Source organism: Pteronotus mesoamericanus, unplaced genomic scaffold, assembly GCF_021234165.1.
Source record: "Pteronotus mesoamericanus isolate MK-2021 breed Mesoamerican mustached bat unplaced genomic scaffold, CSHL_Meso_final scaffold_85, whole genome shotgun sequence".
In the NCBI taxonomy this organism is placed as follows: domain Eukaryota; kingdom Metazoa; phylum Chordata; class Mammalia; order Chiroptera; family Mormoopidae; genus Pteronotus; species Pteronotus mesoamericanus.
In genome coordinates, this window is record NW_026555329.1 from 53,343,357 (window position 1) to 53,363,905 (window position 20,549).

General features: G+C 33.0%; 1 protein-coding gene across 2 annotated transcripts in view; it reads right to left on the bottom strand.

Moving 5' to 3' along the window:
* Positions 1–20,549, bottom strand: part of TFEC (transcription factor EC) — a 118,863-nt gene that overhangs the window by 23,292 nt on the left and 75,022 nt on the right. The window contains exons 1-2 of one of the 2 annotated variants that reach the window (XM_054564648.1): positions 19,033–19,098; positions 7,460–7,574 (exon numbers count right to left, since the gene is read on the bottom strand). In XM_054564648.1, coding sequence (XP_054420623.1) covers positions 7,460–7,574; positions 19,033–19,098 — 181 coding nt within the window. Of the gene's footprint in view, positions 1–7,459; positions 7,575–19,032; positions 19,099–20,549 lie in introns of those variants that run through there. The other variant, XM_054564647.1, reaches the window with a different exon arrangement.

The following is a 20,549-nucleotide window of genomic DNA, read 5'->3' on the forward strand; positions in this document are numbered from 1 at the left end:
GCCGGGAGTGCACTCAAGGAGCCCAGGTGACAGTGCAGAGAGATCCCAAAAAATAGCCCAGCCCTGACAGAAGGGGTCACAGAGCTGCTTCAAGCAGGAGTCAGACACAGACATTAGACTCCTGGAAGGCTCAAACAACCCAAGGCTATATAGGGTCAACAACTGACATCATCAGAGGCAGGCCCAGAAAGAAAAGTATAGGACAAAAATACTTAACAGACTCTCACAAAAATGGGAAGAAAAAGAAGTTCCCCTAAAATCAGTGGAAAAGGGGACTCCCCACAGAGAGAGCTAAATGAAATAGAGCCAAGGGAACTATCAGATACTGAATTCAAAACAATGGCTCTAAGGAAGCTCCATGAGCTCAGCCAGTTCAAAGAGAACTATGAGAAACTGCAGAGAAACTATCAAGATCTTACAGCAAACTATATCAGCCTGGAAAAGGACATAGAAACTATCAAGAAGACACAAGAGGATATGAAGAATACCATTTCTGAATTGAAGAACACAGTAGAAGGAATCCAAAGCAGGCTGGATGAAGCCAAGGATCGAATCAGTGAGACGGAGAATAAGATAGAAAGAAGCTCCCAGAAAGAACAAGAAATGGAAAAACGGCTCATAAAGAATGAAGAGATATTTAGGGAAATGCAGGACAACCTGAAACGCAATAATATCCATATAATAGGGATACCAGCAGGAGAAGAAGAGGAGCAAGGCATAGAGAACCTCCTCGATAAAGTAATGATGGAAAACTTCAATAATTTGAGGAGAGAAAGGCTCTCATGGATTCAGGAGGCAAAGAGGACCCCACTCAAGAGGGACTCCAGGAGGTCCACTCCAAGACACATCATCATTAAAGTGGCAAATGTGAAAGACAAAGAGAGAATCCTCAAGGCAGCCAGGGAAAAGGAGAAAGTAACATACAAGGGGGTCCCGATACGGCTAGGAGCTGACTTCCCAACAGAAACACTACAAGCCAGAGGGGAATGGCAACACATATTCCAAGCCATGAAAAGCAAGGGCCTACAGCCAAGGCTGCTCTACCCAGCTAGGCTCTCCATTAAAATAGAAGGGGAAATACGGAGTTTCCCAGACAACAGAAGGCTAAAAGAATACATCTCTACCAAACCAGCACTCCAACATATGCTAAGGGGACTGGTTTAAGCAGATGAAGGAAAAGAATGAGAGAGAGAGGAACACAGGTACAAAGAGAAAAGATGAGCAAGTTTCGAACAGTTATATCTCTCAAGGTGAATGGACTAAATGTCCCAATCAAAAGACACAGGGTAACTGAATAGATAAGAAAACAGGACCCACACATATGCTGCCTACAAAAGACCCTCCTCAGAGCAAGAGACCTACACAGACTGAAAGTAAAGGGATGGAAAAAAATATCCAAGCAAATGGGCATGAGAAAAAGGACGGGGTTGCCATACTTATATCAGACAAAGTAGATTTCAAAACAAAGGCCATAAAGAGAGACCCATGGGGCACGTTATAATACTTAAAGGAAGAATCTATCAAGAAGACATCAACATTGTAAACTTATATGCTCCCAATATAGGAGCCCCCAAGTTTATAAGGAAATTGTTGGATGACTTCAAAAAAGATATAGACAGCAACACACTGATAGTAGGGGATTTTAACACCCCACTGTCAAAAATGGACAGATCTTCCAAACAAATCATTAATAAAAATATTGTGGCGCTGAATGACACACTGAATCAAAGAGACTTAACTGACATATATAGAACCTTACATCCCAAAGAAGAAAAATACATATTCTTTTCAAATGCTCATGGCAGTCTTTCAAAGATAGACCACATGATAGGACACAAAGCAAGCCTCAGCAAATTCAGGAAAATTGAAATAATACCAAACTTTTTCTCAGACCACAAGGCCTTGAAACTCGAAATCAACCTCAAAGAGAAACTTCAAAAACTTGCAAACTCATGGAGACTCAACAGTAGACTATTATACAATGAATGGGTCAATAATGAGATAAGAGAAGATATCAAAAACTTTCTGGAAACAAATGAAAATGAACAGACAACAGTCCAAAACCTATGTGACACAGCAAAGGCAGTCCTGAGAGGGAAGTTCATAGCAATACAGGCTTACCTAAAAAAGATAGAAACATTTCAAATAAAAGACCTAACACTACAACTTCAAGAACTGGAAAAACAACAACAAATAAATGCCAGAGCAAGTAGAAGGAAGGAAATAGTCAAGATTAGAGCAGAACTGAATGACATAGAGACAAAAGAACAATTCAGAGGATCAAGCAATCCAGAAGCTGGTTCTTTGAAAAGATAAATAAAATTGAAAAGCCTTTAAGCAGACTCATCAAGAAAAAAAGGGAGAGGACCCAAATTAATAATACCAGAAATGAAAGAGGAGAAATAACAACTGATACCACAGAAATACAAATGATCATCAGAAACTATTATGAAAAATTATATGCCAAGAAATTTGAAAATCTTGATGAAATGGACAAATTTTTAGAAAAGGATAATCTTCCAACATTGAAGGAGGAAGAAACAGAAAGCTTGAACAGACCGATAACAGCTGGGGAAATTGAAGCAGTCATCAAGAAAATCCCGGCACACAAAAGCCCACGGCCGGACGGATTCACAGGAGAATTTTACAAAACATTTAAGGAAGAGCTAACCCTTGTCCTTCTCAGACTATCCCAAAAAATCCAAAAGGAGGGAAGACTCCCAGACTCTTTCTATGTGGCCAGCACCACCCTGATCCCAAAACCAGATAAAGACCGTACAAAGAAAGAAAACTGCAGGCCAATTTTGCTGATGAACATAGATGCTAAAATCCTCAACAAAATATTGGCAAACTACATCCAGCAATACGTTAAAAAGATTATCCACCATCATCAGGTGGGATTCATCCCAGGCATGCAGGGATGGTTCAATATATGCAAATCAGTAAATGTGATACATCACATAAATAAAAGACAAAAACTACATGATCATCTCAATAGATGCAGAAAAAGCATTCGATAAGGTACAGCACCCATTTATGATCCAAACACTCAGCAAAATGGGAGTAAATTTGGCATTCCTCAACATAATAAAAGCCATATATGAAAAACCTACAGCCAATATCATACTCAACGGGCAAAATCTGAAAGCTTTCCCACTAAGATGGGGAACACGACAAGGATGTCCGCTTTTACCACTTCTTTTCAACATCGTATTGGAAGTCCTACCCACAGCGGTCAGACAAGAGAAAGAGATAAAACGCATCCAAATAGAAAGGAGAAAGTAAAGCTATCATTGTTTGCAGATGACATGATAGTGCACATAGAGACCCCTGTAGACTCTACCAAAAAACTCCTCAACCTAATAAGTGAATTTGGCAAAACAGCAGAATACAAAGTCAACAGTCAGAAATCAAAGGCATTTTTGTATACCAGCAATGCAATAGAATAAGAAAAATCAGAGAAAAAATACCATTCGATATAGCAAGAAGAAAAATAAAGTACCTAGGCATAAATTTAACCAAAGACGTAAAAGACCTGTACGTAGAAAACTATACAACTTTGAAGAAAGAAAGTAAGGAAGACACAAATAAATGGAAGCATATACCGTGCTCATGGATTGGAAGAATTAATATCCTCAAAATGTCCATACTGCCCAAAGCAATTTATAGATTCAACGCAATCCCTATTAAAATACCAATGACGTACTTCACAGAAATAGAACAGACATTTCAAAAATTTATACGGCATCATAAATGACCCCAAATAGCTGCAGCAATTTTGAGAAAGAGAAACAAAGTAGGAAGGATCGCAATACCGGACATCAAACTATATCACAAAACCATTATACTCTGGTAATGGCACAAGAACAGACCCATAGACCAGTGGAACAGAATAGAAAGCCCAGAAATAAGCCCAAGTCTATATGGGCAACTAATATTTGACAAAGGGGGCAGAAGCATAAAATGGAGCAATAATAGCCTCTTCAACAAATGGTGTTGGGAGAGCTGGACAGCTACATGCAAAAAATTGAAATTGGATCACCAGCTGACACCATACACAAAAATAAATTCAAGATGGATAAAAGACTTAAATATAAGTCACAACACCATCAAAGTCCTAGAGGAGAACATTGGCAGGAAACTCTCAGATATCCCACGCAGCAATTTTTTCACTAATATGTCTCCTAAAGCAAGGGATATAAAGGAAAGAATAAACAAGTGGGACCTCATCAAAATAAGAAGCTTCTGCACAGCAAAAGAAAACAGCAGCAAAATGAAAAGGGAGCCGACCCTATGGGAAAATATATTCGCTAATGATTCATCAGATAGAGGCTTGATCTCCAAGATATATAAAGAACGCACTCAACTCCACTCCAAAAAGACAAACGATCCAATCAAAAAATGGGCAAAGGACCTGGGGAGACACTTTTCCAAGGAGGAGATACAGAGGGCCCAGAGGCATTTGGAAGGATGCTCAGCATCACTAGCCATCAGAGAAATGCAGATCAAAACCACCATGAGGTACCACCTCACACCGGTCAGAATGGCCATCAGAAACAGATCCACAAACAACAGGTGCTGGCGAGGCTGTGGAGAAAAGGGAACCCTAGTCCACTGTTGGTGGGAATGCAGACTGGTGCAGCCACTGTGGAAAGCAGTGTGGAATTTCCTCAAAAAGCTGAAAATGGAACTGCCTTTTTATCTAGTGATTCCCCTGCTGGGACTATACCCTAAGAACACCAAAAGGCCAATACAAAAGAACCTATGCACCCCAATGTTCATAGCAGCACAATTTACAATAGCCAAGTGTTGGAAGCAACCTAAATGCCCATCAGTAGATGATTGGATCAAAGAGTGATGGTACATATACACAATGGAATACTATGCAGCAGAAAGAAAAAAAGAATTAATAAACTTCGCGACAGCATGGATGGAACTGGAGAGCATTATGGTAAGTGAAATAGGCCAGGGGGCAAAAGACAAATACCATATGATCTCACCTATAAGCGGAACCTAACCAACAATACAAAGATGCAAGGAAAATAAGACCAGCAACATTGAAAGGAAAAGAAATCAACAGAGACAAGGTGGGGGGGCAGGGAAAGGGAAGGGAAGGGGAAAGTCAGGGAAAATATAGCAAGGACTCATGGACAAAACCAAAGGGGAAGAGCTGAGGGAGGGAAGGAGGGAGGGGGCAAGGGAAAGTGGTGGGTGGGAGGCAGAGACAAATGTATTTAAATAAATAAATAAATAAATAAATAAATAAATGCTTAAAAAAAAAGAATACTAAGTGAAATACTATATTACTTGCCCCAAATGGTATAGGATTTTTATGTAAATATTCAGAAATTTGAAGAAAAGTACTCTTGAGTAAGAGGTAATGGCAATCCCTTCAGGCTTTGAATAGTAAAATTCGGATTTGTACTCTGGCCCTCCATTTAAAAACCCTCTGATATATTAGGTAAATCTTTGTGTCTCAATCTCTTCTGTAAAGTTGGTATAATATTGTGATGATTAAAAGAGGGACAGTGTACAGCAAATTTTAAACTGGTCAATTATTATTACTATTTTCAGAACTTTAAGATTATTCAAACCTAAATTTTATAACTTACTTTGTGTGTGTGTGTGTGTATGCACACACATATATAATCGTTACCTAAGGACATGCTTATTGGTTTTTTCAGAGACAGAAAAAATCATCAATGTGAGAGAAAACATCAGTTGGTTGCCTCATATATGCGCTCTGACCAGGAATGGAACCCCAAACCTAGATATGTGCCTTGCCCAGGAATCGAACCCATAAACTTTTTGTGTATGGGATGACACTCCCACCAATTAAGCCACCCAGCCAGAGCAACAACCTACATTTTTCATAATTAATTATCACTTACACCTTCTAGGACTTGGAACTAAGTACATTTCTTTGGTATTACTATTAAACAATTACATACTTCCAGTAAATGATACATTTTATGCTATTTGGTTGTGAGCATTTGTGATAGTCATCTTCTAACGTGGTCCACAATGATTTTTATTCATGATATTCACATACTTGGTAATTGAATAGGATGGACCTCTGAAACCAGTAGGATATTGTGTAAATGACTAGTGTGGCTTCCAAGAATAGAATATTGTGGAAATGGTTAGTGTGTCTTGGTATAAAATGTCATTTATACCAAGAATCGGTAAAAATGACATTTTCAGCTACCAATTTGCTGTGTCTTGGATCACCAGTTGTCATGCTATGATGAAACTTGAGCAACCCTATGAATGCCCACATGTTTAAAGTACCAAGATCACTTGCTAACTAGCAGCACTAACTTGCAAGACCTGTGAGCAAACAACCTTGGAAACACATCCTCCAGACTGTATAGCCTCAAAGTGTCAAATGTCTGTATCTTCAGCAAAGATCTTGATGCTAGCCTTATGAGAGACTCTGAGTTAGAACTAATTTTCTAAGCCTACCCCTAGATTTCTGACCCATAGAAATTATATGAGATGATAAGTATTTATTATTTCAAGCTGTCAAGTTTTGAGTAATTTATTATACAGCAATAGATAATTATTAGTGTCCCTTGAATTATTATGGTTTTTAAAATAAGTAATATAAAAATATATTTATTTAAATTTGTTCATTTCAAACTATAGTCATTAATTTTGGTCTAAATTATTTGAATGCATAAATATGTGTGCATTATTGATTAGACTGTGTAAAAATTATGAAAAACCAATGTTTGGTCCAAACTAAAAATGTGTTACGGACATTTCAACTTAATTTTATTTTATTCTTATGAGGGAACTAAAACTGGACTTTAGAAGTCAAGAAATCCTTATTTGATTCACTTTTTTTCTCTGTTCAGTTTTATGACCAGGGGAAAATAACTCCTTTGATCCTTGATTTCCTCATCTACATATCGAAGGAACTTCGAGTTGTAACAGTTTTGGAACATATTATTGAAAATTGAGAGGTTTTTACTCACTTGAGGAAGTTAAATGTAATTCCATCATAAAATTCATAAAGTAAGCTAAAAGAGACAATCTGTTTGTTTTATATCAAATTTTACATACAAAAAGGACTAATTTTCCTTAATCTATTAACCTATTATTTCACAACCATATTAATAAATTGCACCCATTTAATATTAAAATGAAACTATGTTACATAAAGAACTTAGTCAAGTTGTTTTATATATATGTTATATATATATGTGTGTGTGTATGTGTGTGTGTATATACATACATACATATATACAGAGAGAGCACACGTGTGTATTTGTTCATTTCCTAAAATAATAAATCAATTCACTTGAACTAGAAGTTATACTCTCTAAATCTTAAATGTCTATTTTAACTGAAAATTTTGATAATATTTTTAAATTTTTATATATTTTGATAATATATGCCATTTATTATTCACATAGTTGACTGAAAAAGGGTAAAACATTAAAGGCAATATTACCTGTAATTTCTCTTTTCATTGATAGACTTCTTGGACAGGAAGCATTTGTATGGCCCATATTAACTGATGAAATTCCCTGCTCACTTCTATACACATCCAAAATACTGCCAGATAACTTTAGGGAAAAAGAAAGAAAAGGTCAATTAATCCTACTGTGGACATGATATATTTGGTTGTATATTTTAAATTTGCCCCTTAAATTATAATATGTATTTTAATCTTAAATAAGAGTAAGTATATATTGACTTTAAAATCAATGTAGGATGCTTGTGGAAATGTTTTTAAAAAGTTATTTGCATTTAAGCAACAACAAAAAAAGAAATTAGCTTACTCATGAAAGAAAATTCTGACTCTAATTTACAAATACATAAAAGTTTGATCTAGCATATTAGCTGGATATAAATGAATAAGGTTAAATATATCACCTGGACAAAATTTAATATATATATTAGCAAAACTAGTGAGCATATCATAAATTAGGTATAACAGTTGAACATTTTGGAAACCTTAATACTATAAGTGCTCCCAACCACTCACAGTCAAGAAGTGTTTTACACTGTTAATTGAGAAACCTTCTTTTCTCACAGGAAGACATACTTTTTTTTCATTTTACACCTAATGTTCTAGGTTACTATAATTATTCCAGGCGGTAACAAAAAGTAGTCTAAAACTACTTTTACCTCTAGCAGACATAGGATACACCTAATTAGAGCAACACTACGACTCTTAAATTGCTGTCAGGTGCGGTTTTTCAGATACCTGTTTTCTATAAATTCAAAATTGTACCAACTTGTTATTTAAAATGTGCATATTGATTTGATCTCCCAAGAATATTAAATTTAAATAATATAATTTAATATTCATTATTCCAGAACAAGCTAAGTTCAAAATGTATGATTTGAACATTTGAAATATTTCCATTTTATGTATCTTTATTTCATTTATAGGCAGTAAACCAGAAACTGAATAAGTAGTAACTTTTTTTATTTCTTTAAGGACCACACACAACTAATCAAACAAAGCAACAACCAGTTTATTACTGAAACTAACTCCTTATTCCAACTTTTTGTAAAATTCTCATTCAAACTGAAGGAATTTTTTGATACTTATAAAATCAGACTGGAAATAAACATGAAGAAAATACACATGAAAATTAAATTAACTTCTGAATAATATCCATTAAACTGTATATAATAAATAGTGCATATTTCTCAGGGAAAAACTTTAAAAATACAATGCAAATCAGGCTAATCTATAAGTGCATATACATATTAATACAGACATTACAGAATGCATATGGTATTCTGATGTATATTTACAAATCTTAGTTCTTTTCATTATTTACTGCAACTTTTATCTTTATTTTATATAAACTCATTATTTTAAAATATATTTGTACTTCATATATCTTGGAAGGGAGCTACTTAAGTCAGGAAAGTCTCAATTTTCTCATCTGAAAAACAGGGACAAAGTGTATCATATTAGACAGATAACGAGGGTTAGTATCAGAACAATACAATTAGGAAGAAATTTTAAAAGCAGTTATTTCCATAACTTGTGAGTCATTTAGTCATATTTGTAAAAGTAAAAAGTTTCCAAGATTTTTTTGGAAAACAGTTTTGGTTTTATGCTGAGGTGTCACCATTCTAAATTATGCATCTCCACTGTGCCCTTGAGAAATAGAAAGTTTGTGCCAAAAAAATGGCAGGAAGTGAGTGGGGGAGAAAGGATAAAGGAACTAGGGAAAGGGCATTTTCTCTGAAAAGCTTGAATTCAGATGGATTTCAAAGCAGCAGCAGCAAATTGCAGAAATGTTTAAGAAGGAAAAGAACAGTATTACATATATACTGAAACAATAAAGTGATCGGTTCCTAATTACAGCATTTTGCAGGGTCCATATTACTTGGTCAAACTATACCCAATCAATGCATTTTTGCCTTAGAAATGGGGCTGAAATTCTGATAATGAATCTAATCTTGCTTCACCATAGGTATATGACATCTTCTACAGACCTTGGTTATTGTCTAATTTATGCACTAAAAGCACAATGATTAATATCCTATTTCATTTTATGCTGTAAGTACTACTCTGGTGCACAGAAATGGCTAATCACTTTTTGAATATCATTACACAATTTGTTTCAAAGTATCGCACACTTCATATAAAGTGCCTTTTCTCCATTAAAATATACATAAGTACACTGTTAGGGAAAATTTAAATGTTACATACACATATGAAGTGTCTTACAAAGCAAAATTATATTTAATATAATATATTATATTATAGTTTTCTCAAAATTATTAATTTAATTAACTTAGGCAATAAAGTCTAAGTGTTTATTTTATATGCTAGTTGGCAAATAGATATTTTATGAAGAAATATTTATTATTCTGGTTCAAAGTCCAGATTACATTTTTAGTAAAACCAAACCTTTAATGTGAAATAGAAGAACATATTATTACAAAAAACTCACAAATGTTAAATACATGTAAAATAATTTATTATAAAATATTTTCAACAAGGTAGAACATTCTTGTGAAGACTTCTTACTAGTAAAAAAATAAACTCACTATCTAAGAATTTGAGGAGCGAATTAATTAGCAGTGTTTTCTGTTGTCTAAATTTCTTCACCCTAGATTTTATTCACACTTGCACTACTGAGATCATAGAGATTGAAAAGGATAGGTATCTGATCTTCCCACATATACTTGCCTTTCACAGTAGCCAATATTCCCTGAAGAAAATGAATTCACAGATCAAAATATCATAACAGCATGCAGCATTAAAAATAACATCAGAAGAAAAAAATAAATAAATAAAATATCTCAGGAAACAAAGTTCTTAAATTAGCCATATAGATTCTTAAATAAATAAAGATACTTGTAATAATTTATAATATAATACAGCACAATTAAAATAAAAATCTCCAAAATGATCAAGCAAAAATAGGAAGTGTGGAAAATACAATACTTAAAAAACAAATCCGTAAAAGAAAAAAATAACATAATGGACACACTGAGAAAAGAATAAAGAAATTAGTAAATCATAAAACCAAATTCATCTTTCAGGAGGATGCATAAGTGGACCAATAACTAGAAGACATGAAATAATATATAATCAGTACAGAAGATAGAATTATTAGAATTAAATACATAGATTAGCATCTCAGAGGGAGAAAAATATAATGGGAAGGAAAAATATTTTAATAATAATGGAGATACATTTTTAAGAATCAATACTAAATAAAAATGTAAAGTCTTTCATCTTTTTTAATTTTATTTTTTGATTCTTAATTTTGATTTGAAAATCAAAGGGCCTAAGAATGACAACAAGCCTTGACCAGTGTGCCTCAGTTGGTAGGATGTCTTACTGCAAAGAGAAAGGTCACTAGGTCACTGATTCGATTCCTAGTCAGGGAACATCCCTGGGTTGCAGCTGGTCCCTGGTTGGGACAAGCGCGAGGGGCAATGGATTGATGTTTCTCTCACTCATCAATGTTTCTCTCCCTCTCTTTCTCTCTCCCTTCCTCTCTAAAAATAAATAAACTGAAACTTTAAAGAAAAAGAATGATAATGAAAAATGATAAGGAAAAACCTAAACCCAGACATATTTTATTAAAATTTATACATACACAATGATAAAGAAAAAATCAAAAGACTAGAAAAATATTATGTACAAAATAGTAAGAATCTTATTCACGTAAGATTTTTCAAAAGCGAAATTAGATGAATGAATAAAATGAATCAGTATTTTTTAAAAGTTGAAGATAGAGAACTTAAAACACAGTTTTATATCCAGCTCAAATGTAATTCACATATTAGACCATGATAAAAATATTCTTAGAGGCATTAAATACTTAAGAATGTTTACCCAAACAGACTAACATTGAAAACAGTTTTGTATGAAGTACCTAAATAGAAGGATATATTTAAATAATAACTTCAAAAATTATAACAAAATCACCACATATCTTAGTAAAGTAGTTGTGGTCTAAAAAAGATGAGAAGAACCAAGGTTAAAGATAAAGTGAAATAAACCAGTCAGAGAAAGACAAATGCCATATGATTTCACCAATATGTGTAATGTAATGAACAACCTGAACAAGAAAAATGGGGACAGACTGATAGATGGAGAGCAGATGACAACTACTATGGGGAGAAGTGAGGAAGTAGAGGGATTGAGCAAAAAGGACAAAGGAGTCATGGACATGAACAATATTGTGGTGCCTGCTGGGGTAGTAGAGTATAAGGGAACTAAATGGTAATGGAAAAAAATACAGTAAAGATTAAACAAAAAAAAATGTTCATTCTCACTGAAGAAGGTCGAAAATACACACTAGAGTATTTCAGCTGCTTTCAGGGTTCCCACCAGCTTAGTTGTAGGCATGTTTGCAAAGGGACAGCCTGTCTTGCAGTACATGCATGAGGAGCCTTTGAGAGCTGACATGCCTGAAAGCCGAATTTGTGAATAACTTCAAGGTTTAGGGACAGTGATGAAGTTATGGTGCGCTGAGAATCTACTTCCAATGGAGTCAGCTCCAGGGATACAAGGAGTGAAAAAGCATCACAGTTGGCCTGGGACTGATGAGTTTCCCAGGATGAGACTTAGAAGTCTTGATGCTAAAACAGGGAAAGTTCCAGGCAAACTTTGGCAAGCTGGACTTCCCAGGTTCTTAGTCCTTTGGTCCTAATAACAGATTGACACAAGAAAAAAATAGATTTAAGGCAGGCAAGCCTCAAAAACTTGTGCAAACAATAACCAAGTTTCATTGGTCCCTTGGTCTAAAAGATTCTGAGAAGCAAATGAAATTCTCCCACTATAGAAAAAAAAAGATAAAGTAAAATATATAACCATATAAATCAGTCTAGTAATACCAGTATGATTAGGTGGAGTAGTAAGGAACTTAAAGGATGTGAAAGGGTAAAAAAAAATACTAAGAAGAAACATTAAAATATTGGACACAAATAATAAAGATGAAACTGGTAAAAATATATCAATAATAACAATCAATGTAAACAGGTCAAACACCTCAGCTAAAAGGTTGACAGTCTGTGTAAGAACACAATATTTAGATATATGTAGCTTATAACAAACACACCTGCATAGTAACAGGACACACAGAGGTTAATGGAAAAACATACAATAAAGATCAAATAAAATAGAAAAAAAATCACTCTGGAATCCAAAACATAAAAAATAAATATGTTAAAAAAGGGAAAAATATATCCAACAAGTGAAACCACAGTAAAACCAATGTAGAAATTAGTATCAGAAAATAATAGGTTTTAAAATTAGAAAAAGTATTAGGGTTAGAGAACATCATTATATAATAATAAAGAGTTCAATTGTCCAAAAAGGCATAGCAATTAAAAGCCTGTATGCACCTAACAAAAATAACAGCAATATATATGAAACAAATGGTTTGAACTATAAGAAGAAATTAATAAATCTACAAATGTAGTGGGAGATTTTAACACTTCTCATTTCTGAGAAGTCAAGCAAAATGAAACAATCATAATGTTACATAAGATTTTTTTTCTCTTTATTGAATTTATTTGAGTGACAGTGGTTAACAAAATTATACAAGTTTCAGGTACACAATTCCACAACACATCATCTGTACACTGTACTGTATGTTAACCACCCCAAATCAAGTCTCCTTCCATCACCATTTACCTCCCCACCCCCTCCTCTATCTCCCCTTATCCCTGGCAATCACCACACTATTGTCTGTGTCCCTGATTTTTTTTTCTTTTTTTCTCAATCCCTCCATAGCTCTCAATTTGGGCTAATAGACAAGTTCATAAGTCTACAACCAAAAATTAGAGAATACATAATTTTCTTGAGTACACATGGAACATATACAAATATTGATTATGAACTTAGCCAAAAGAAACCTTTAACACATTTTTATAGCTCTTAATTTTCAAATTATTTTTAAATGTTTTAAGTAACTCAAGGGTAAAGAAATACTATATTTAAAAATAAATAAATGCTGGAATGTAAAAATAAATAAAAGATACTACTAAACACTCACATAAAGAAATTCCTGGATATGGAAAAACAATACTTTAAAGAAAATTTATACTTAATATGAAAAAAGATAAAATTTTGAAATTTGAAAAATTAAGTATCCTCAAAAAACTAGAAAAACAATGAAAAAAAGCTAAAAAAAAGTAGAACAGATAATAAAATAAGGCATAAATCACTGTGGAAATAAACAATATGAGTAGATTCATAAGGAAAAGTTGTGTTTGTCTTTAATTAGCAAAGTTTACGTGCTTCTGGCAAGACTGATTTTAAAAAATAAAAAATAAATAGATAATATTTTAATTTAAAGGAGAATATAACTAGAATTCAAGTTGTGATTTAACAGATGTTTTTCCAAGTTCAGGGACAAGGATGCCTGCTTTTATTTCTATTCAACATAAAAATGGAAGTTCTAGCTGGAGAAGTTAGGGAAGGAAAAGAAACAAAAGTCACCCAAATTGGAAAAGAATAAATTAAATGATCTTTGTTCAGAGATGGCATAGTCTTATACTTAGAAAACCGTGTGATTACCCACATGTGCACATATGAGTGCATGCACACACACACACATCTATTACAGCTAATAAATGAATTGAACAAAGTTGCCGGATATAAAACCACCATGCAAGAGTCAGCTACATTTTTATATACTAACAATGAACTATCTGAAAATAAAACTAAGAAACCAATTTCATTTATAATAACATCAAAAAGATGAAATATACAGTAATAAATTTCCCCAAAGAGGCAAAAGATTTATACACTTAATACTAAAAAAATTTGCTGAAAAAAATTTTAAAAAACAAATAAATTGAAAGACATCTCATATTCGTAAATGAGATGACAATATCATTAAGATGACAACAGTACCTATAGTGATATACAGATTCAAATCGATCCCTATTAAAATACCAACAGCTGTTTTTGCAAAAATGGAAAAGTCCATACTATTAATAAAATGTATATGGAATCTCAAGGACCCCCACATAACAAAAACAATCTTAAAAAATAAGCAAACTTGGAGGATTTGCACTTCCAAATTTCAAAACTTACAAAAAAGTGATGGTAATCAAAGCAGTGTGGCATAAAGAAAAACATATAGTCTTATGGAATTGTAAAAGAGGCCAGAGGGGTCAGGGGAAGAGGGATAATGGTGGAAAGAAAGGGGAAGGGACTAGTGAAAAAACATGTATGAATAGCCCATGGACATGGACAACAGTGGAATTGACTGTGGGGGTGGGCGGTGAGCTGGGTGGAGGAAGGCTAAGGAGAAGAATTGGGACAACTATAACAGAACAACAATAAAATATGTTTTTAAAAAGAGGCCAGAAATAAACCCTCAAATATACAAAGATGCCAAGACCATTCAGTGGCCGGGGGCGGGGGAGCGGGGGAAATACAGTCTTTTCAACAAATAATATTGGGAAAACTGGATATTCACATGTAAAAGAACAAAGACCCTTATCTCACACGATATACAAATATTAACTCAAAAATGGGTCAAAGACCTAAAAGGAGAACTAAAACAATGAAACTTAAAAAAAAGAAATATCTTCATAATATTGGGTTTAGTGATCATTTTTGGAGGGGTATGATACCAAAATCACAGGCAACAAAAAAAAGGATAAAATGGACATAAAAATGTAATACTTTATACATTAAAAATACTATCAAGAGAGTGAAAAAGACAACCTATAGAATGGGAGGAACTATTCACGAATAATACGTCTGATAGATTAATATCCAAACTATATTATTAAAAAACTTCTACCCCTAACTCACCACCACCACCATCTCAAGAAATTATACAAATGGCAAATAAGCACATGAAAGGATGCTCAACATCACTAGTCATCAGGAAATATAAATCAAAGCCACAATGAGATACCACTTTGCACTTATTAAGATGGCTTAATCAAAAAAAGAAAAGAAAATAACACGTTGGTGAAAAATGGAACCCTGATACATTGCTGCTGGGAAAGTGAAATTATGTAACCATTGCGGGAAACACTTTATCAAAATCCAACTTGAATTTTATCAAAAAATGCAACTTATAATTACCATATGACAAACGATTCCACCTCTAGTTACATACCAAAAAGAATTAATAGCAGATACTGACACACCAATGTTTGTGTCAACGTTGTTCACAGTAGCCAGAGGGTAGAAAAAAACCCAACTATCTACTGATAGACCAGTTAATAAATGAAATGTGTATATACATATAATAGAATATTATAAAGCCCTAAAACGAAATAAAATTCTGATACATGCTACTACATGCATGAATCTAGAAAACCTTATGCTAAGTGAAATAGGTCAGACAGAAAAAAGCAAATATTGTATGATCCCACTCATAAGAGATAAAAACTAGATACATTCATACAGAGAGAAAGTAGAAAAGAAGTTGCTAGGAGCTAACGGGCAGGGAGAAATGGGTAGTTATTGTTTAATGGATGCAGTTTCTGTTTGCAATGATGAAAAGACTCAGGCAAGAGGTACTGGTGGCGGTTGCATAACACTGCGAAATTTCTTAATGTCACTGAATGGCATATAATTTAAATTATATATATTGGCAAATTTATATACAATTGCCACAATTAAAAATGTAATAAGATAGATTAATAATTTGCCAATGATTATAAGTGCTTAGATGAAAAAGCATAAATTTTTTGAAAAATATTAAATAATATTAATAAACTATTAATATTATAGTAAACTAATATTAATATTATATTCAGTAAAACTAACTGAAGAATAGTTAACTGATCAGTAGCTTTGATCATTGAAGATATCAAAATAAACTGAACATATTGCACAAAAAACCTGAAAATATGGTTTTATGGGCTAAATGTTACATTTTCAAGAAAAATATTAGCCCAATTTTGCACAAACATTTTTAAACAACAGAGACCAGAGGGACTGTCCCAATTCATTGAAACTGAATCTTAAAAAAGGCATTATAAAAAAAATTATAAACCCTTTTTACTTGACTATAAATCTTAAGCAAAATTGTGTTAGCAATATGAATCCAAGAAAATCTACACAAGACAATTTATTACAATCAATTTGGGTTTCTTATAAATACATTTTATGATGTTAAAAGATAAAATGAAATTTATGACCATCTCAATGAATTCAGAAAACAATTATCTGATAAAATTCAACCCCATTTATGATAAAACTCAGTTTTTGAGAAGATAATTTTCCATAATCATAGAAAAAATATAGCTTTTACTGTTTTAAAATTAGCGTTTCCCCTGAGAAAATAGAATCTACATCCAATATTGTTATAGAAACATCTAAGTAAACAATGAAAATGTTCATATATATCCATTTATCTTTGTGAGGCCAAAATACTAAAGGACAAAATAGGTAATCTGACCTAAATTCCACATATTTTTCTGACTTTTTTGGCTTCTTCCATCTCTATATACTATGTTCAATCTGTCATCCCGTTATTACTTTTTCTTTTAAATCATTTATCAGTTTGAATTTTCTACTCTATTCTTGTGTCTCAAGATCCACAGGGCCCTAAGCCTAATTTGTATCCCTTTATCTAATACCCACCCATTCCTCTTAGTTAATTCTCAACTGCCCCTCTCAAACTAACTCATGTTTAAAAAATACAATTTCTGGTTTCTTCCAGCTCAATATCTAAAATCCAAAATATATCCCCTTTAACTCATATATTATGCTCAAAATTTTTTGTCTAGCTTTTACAATCTTATTAAGTGGCCCTACATTATCTAATCAACCTTATTTACCACTATTCTCAAGTTTTGAAAAATTTCTCATCACCATATACACATAGTCTAAGACATGGCTTCCAACAACAGATTTCAGACTTCAGTGGAAGAGAAAGGGTGGGGACAACAGTGTTGCCATGAGGAATCTATGAATTCACATATAGAAAAAAATTATGATAATAAAATATAAAATATAAGCATTATCATAATCTTAGATCTGTCTAACACAAAGGTTGGAATTTTTACCACTAACCCTATTGTGGAAGGGTCCTTGCCTTAACATTTTTAATGGTAAGACCTGTTTGAATAATCAAAAATGTTGAAATCCACTGGACTACATTTTTCTCAATTTTAATCTTTCCAATTGCTATTTTCTGTACCTCAAACGTCCTCACTTCTAAGTCTCAATTTAGCGTCCAAACCATCTCTAACACTTTTCCTCATGAGAGCCTGGTTTATTTTTCTTCACCTAAACATTATAAGACCAATAAACTTGGCCATATTTTTAAGAATTTGATGTATGTATTTATTGTTTTACTCCTATTCATTTATATTCACTCAATAAGAAAGAAGGTGCCAGAGTATATACTTACCATGTTCCCGAAAATCAGTTATTTATCTGAAATCCTGAGATTTTTCTTGAGACATTTGTGTGTGTATATGTATACATATGTATTATATATATTCTATATTTGTGAATGTGTTGTGATATAGCTCTCTCAAAGATAATCTCATTATAAATACATACAATTTAAAAAATCTAATATATATATTTTACATATTATATGCTCAGATAATTTTTCAATATAAATAGCAAAAAGAAGATAAAAACACTGAACCCTTACATACGCATGTGTATGTGCCATACCTGTATATCTATATTATATATTAGTGCAAGTTTTATGGGAAACTGAGAGAAAAAAGTTTGAGTTGTTTGGATCCTCTACTTTGGTTTTCTGTGAAGGCAGTCATAATGAACCTAAAATGGTCAAAATGAGCATGAAACTATTAGATAAAATAATTATAGACAAATAATAATAGATAAACTTTAGGCATAAAGAGGGAGCACTATAGAGGAGCTTATACCACACAATGTATGCATACTTGAAAAGCTGTCATTTTACTATTATTTTCTGTCCTTTGGGTATTTATTCATTCAAATGCAGTAAACTAGATATTTCCAGTTTTAAGACACACACAACTGATTTCTCTCTGACTTTACTTTGTTTGCTAAAGTAGAGCTATGAGGTTTGAATGACAAACAGAAAATGGAGAAGTCCCACTGAGTTATTATTTTTTTCTACTCTGAGTGAATAAAAATAATGTGTGTAGCAGAAATAGGAGACACCTTGTTCTTGACTGGCTTAATACTCAAATAGACAAAGATAAAATTCAAAACAGAGAAAGATAACATAAAAATTTTTGCATCATATACTTTAGAGGCATATAATCTACTTAGTATTAAACAAATAAAAATAGCTATTAATATAATGTAAACACTGCAATAAATAATAGAACTCTCATTTTTTGATAAAATAGTTACAGTAAAACATTATTTTATTTTTATATTTTTTACTAAATAAACTTTTTAAAAAAGGCTCACTGCATCCCAAGCACTAAAAACTACCTTGTCAGTAAATGACTTTTTAATACAGCAGATTATATGTGACATATTTCAAAGCTCGATTTCTATATTCTGTATTTCATTAACTATTAATTTGTAAAATTTTATTTCAGTATTTAAGGTGGTTTTATCTCGAAACATTGAAAGAATGGCAAAATGCACTTGCTCACCAGTTTTAACTTTGAAGTATCTATAACCTTCACAATAGCAATGGTTTTCTCTTTCTCCTTCATCATTTTCTTTTCCTTAAACTTGCAAATAACAGGGAGAGCTGCACAGAAATGTCTGCACTAAGGTGAACTTTGGTTCTTCCTTGGACTTTAAGACTGATCTAGGTTGTGATTGAGAAAAGCTTGCTTGTTGATGGTATGCAGTCCTTTCAAGTTCCAACCAAGCACATGGTTAGTTAATATTTACTCGGTCCTCGTCTCTGTAATGATCTTGAACTATAATAGTTTACTGAGACTGCCAAATACCACCAGCATTTACAGATACCTGATTGAAAAAATACCTATATATGATAAAAGAAATGTGTTACCATGCACAACTATGTCACTGAAAGGAAAGGATCGAACTATACCAATAGGTGAAAATTATAAGGAAACATATCTAAACTCAGATGTTAAACAATCATTCAGCTAGAGTATGTCAGAAGATCAATCTAATGTCCCTACAAATTCTAAGATTCTACAGTTCATTTAAATTGCTTCATTCTGCAGGCACAGCACAGTGGTTAGGATTGTTGCATATGGAATCATACAGGACTGGATTCAAACCCCTTCCCTGCAATTCACTAACTACGTGAACTTGAGTGAGTTGCTGAACTTCTCTAAGACTCTTTACCCATTTATAAATTATACTAGGTAATAATTCTTTATCTTACAGGTTTGTTTTGGTGATTAAATGCAATTTCTCACACACGAAAATTTTTTTCACAATCCTTGTCACATAAGTTCCTAAGGTATAGTAACTATTATTACTGTTGCTATCTTTGCCACCACTGCTTTTTTCCATTAAAATAACTATGAAATAGTAATATATAATGGGAACAATTTTTTCAGTACTCTGTGTGAATTTTGTAGTATGTATTTAACATGTATTTGCTTAGCATCTGTGATGGGCTAGGCACTTGGCTAGATGCTGAAAATAAAATAAAGAACAGGTCACTGTTTTAGGCACCAGAAACAGCAGTAAACAAGACAGACAAAACCACTATTTTCAATGAGTTTTCATTCTCAGGATGGGTGCACACAACACATGGGTAAATAAAATGATAAGGAAGATGACATTTTGTTACTCAAATCATAAATGTCACCGGAAATTAAAATGGATATTGATTTAGGGAGTGGTGGGATAATGTTTTTTTACTTAGGGAGATTGTGGATGGACTCTCTGACAAGGTGATATTGACTAAATATTTGAAGCATCAAGAAGCTTCTACACAAAGATCTAGAACAAAAGTATTCCAAGATAAAAAAGGAAGTTAAGTAATCCTAAAATGACCAAGTAGCAGGAAGAAGCTATCAAGACGAGAGCCCAAAGTTAACGGGAAGTGCTGACTATGAGAAAGTATCTGGATTATATTCAAGCACTTCAGGAAGTTAATAGAATGTTAAGCAAAGAGAAACAAGATCTAATTTTTCCTTTGTGAAAATCATTCTGGTTATAGCTGTGTGAAGAACAGCTA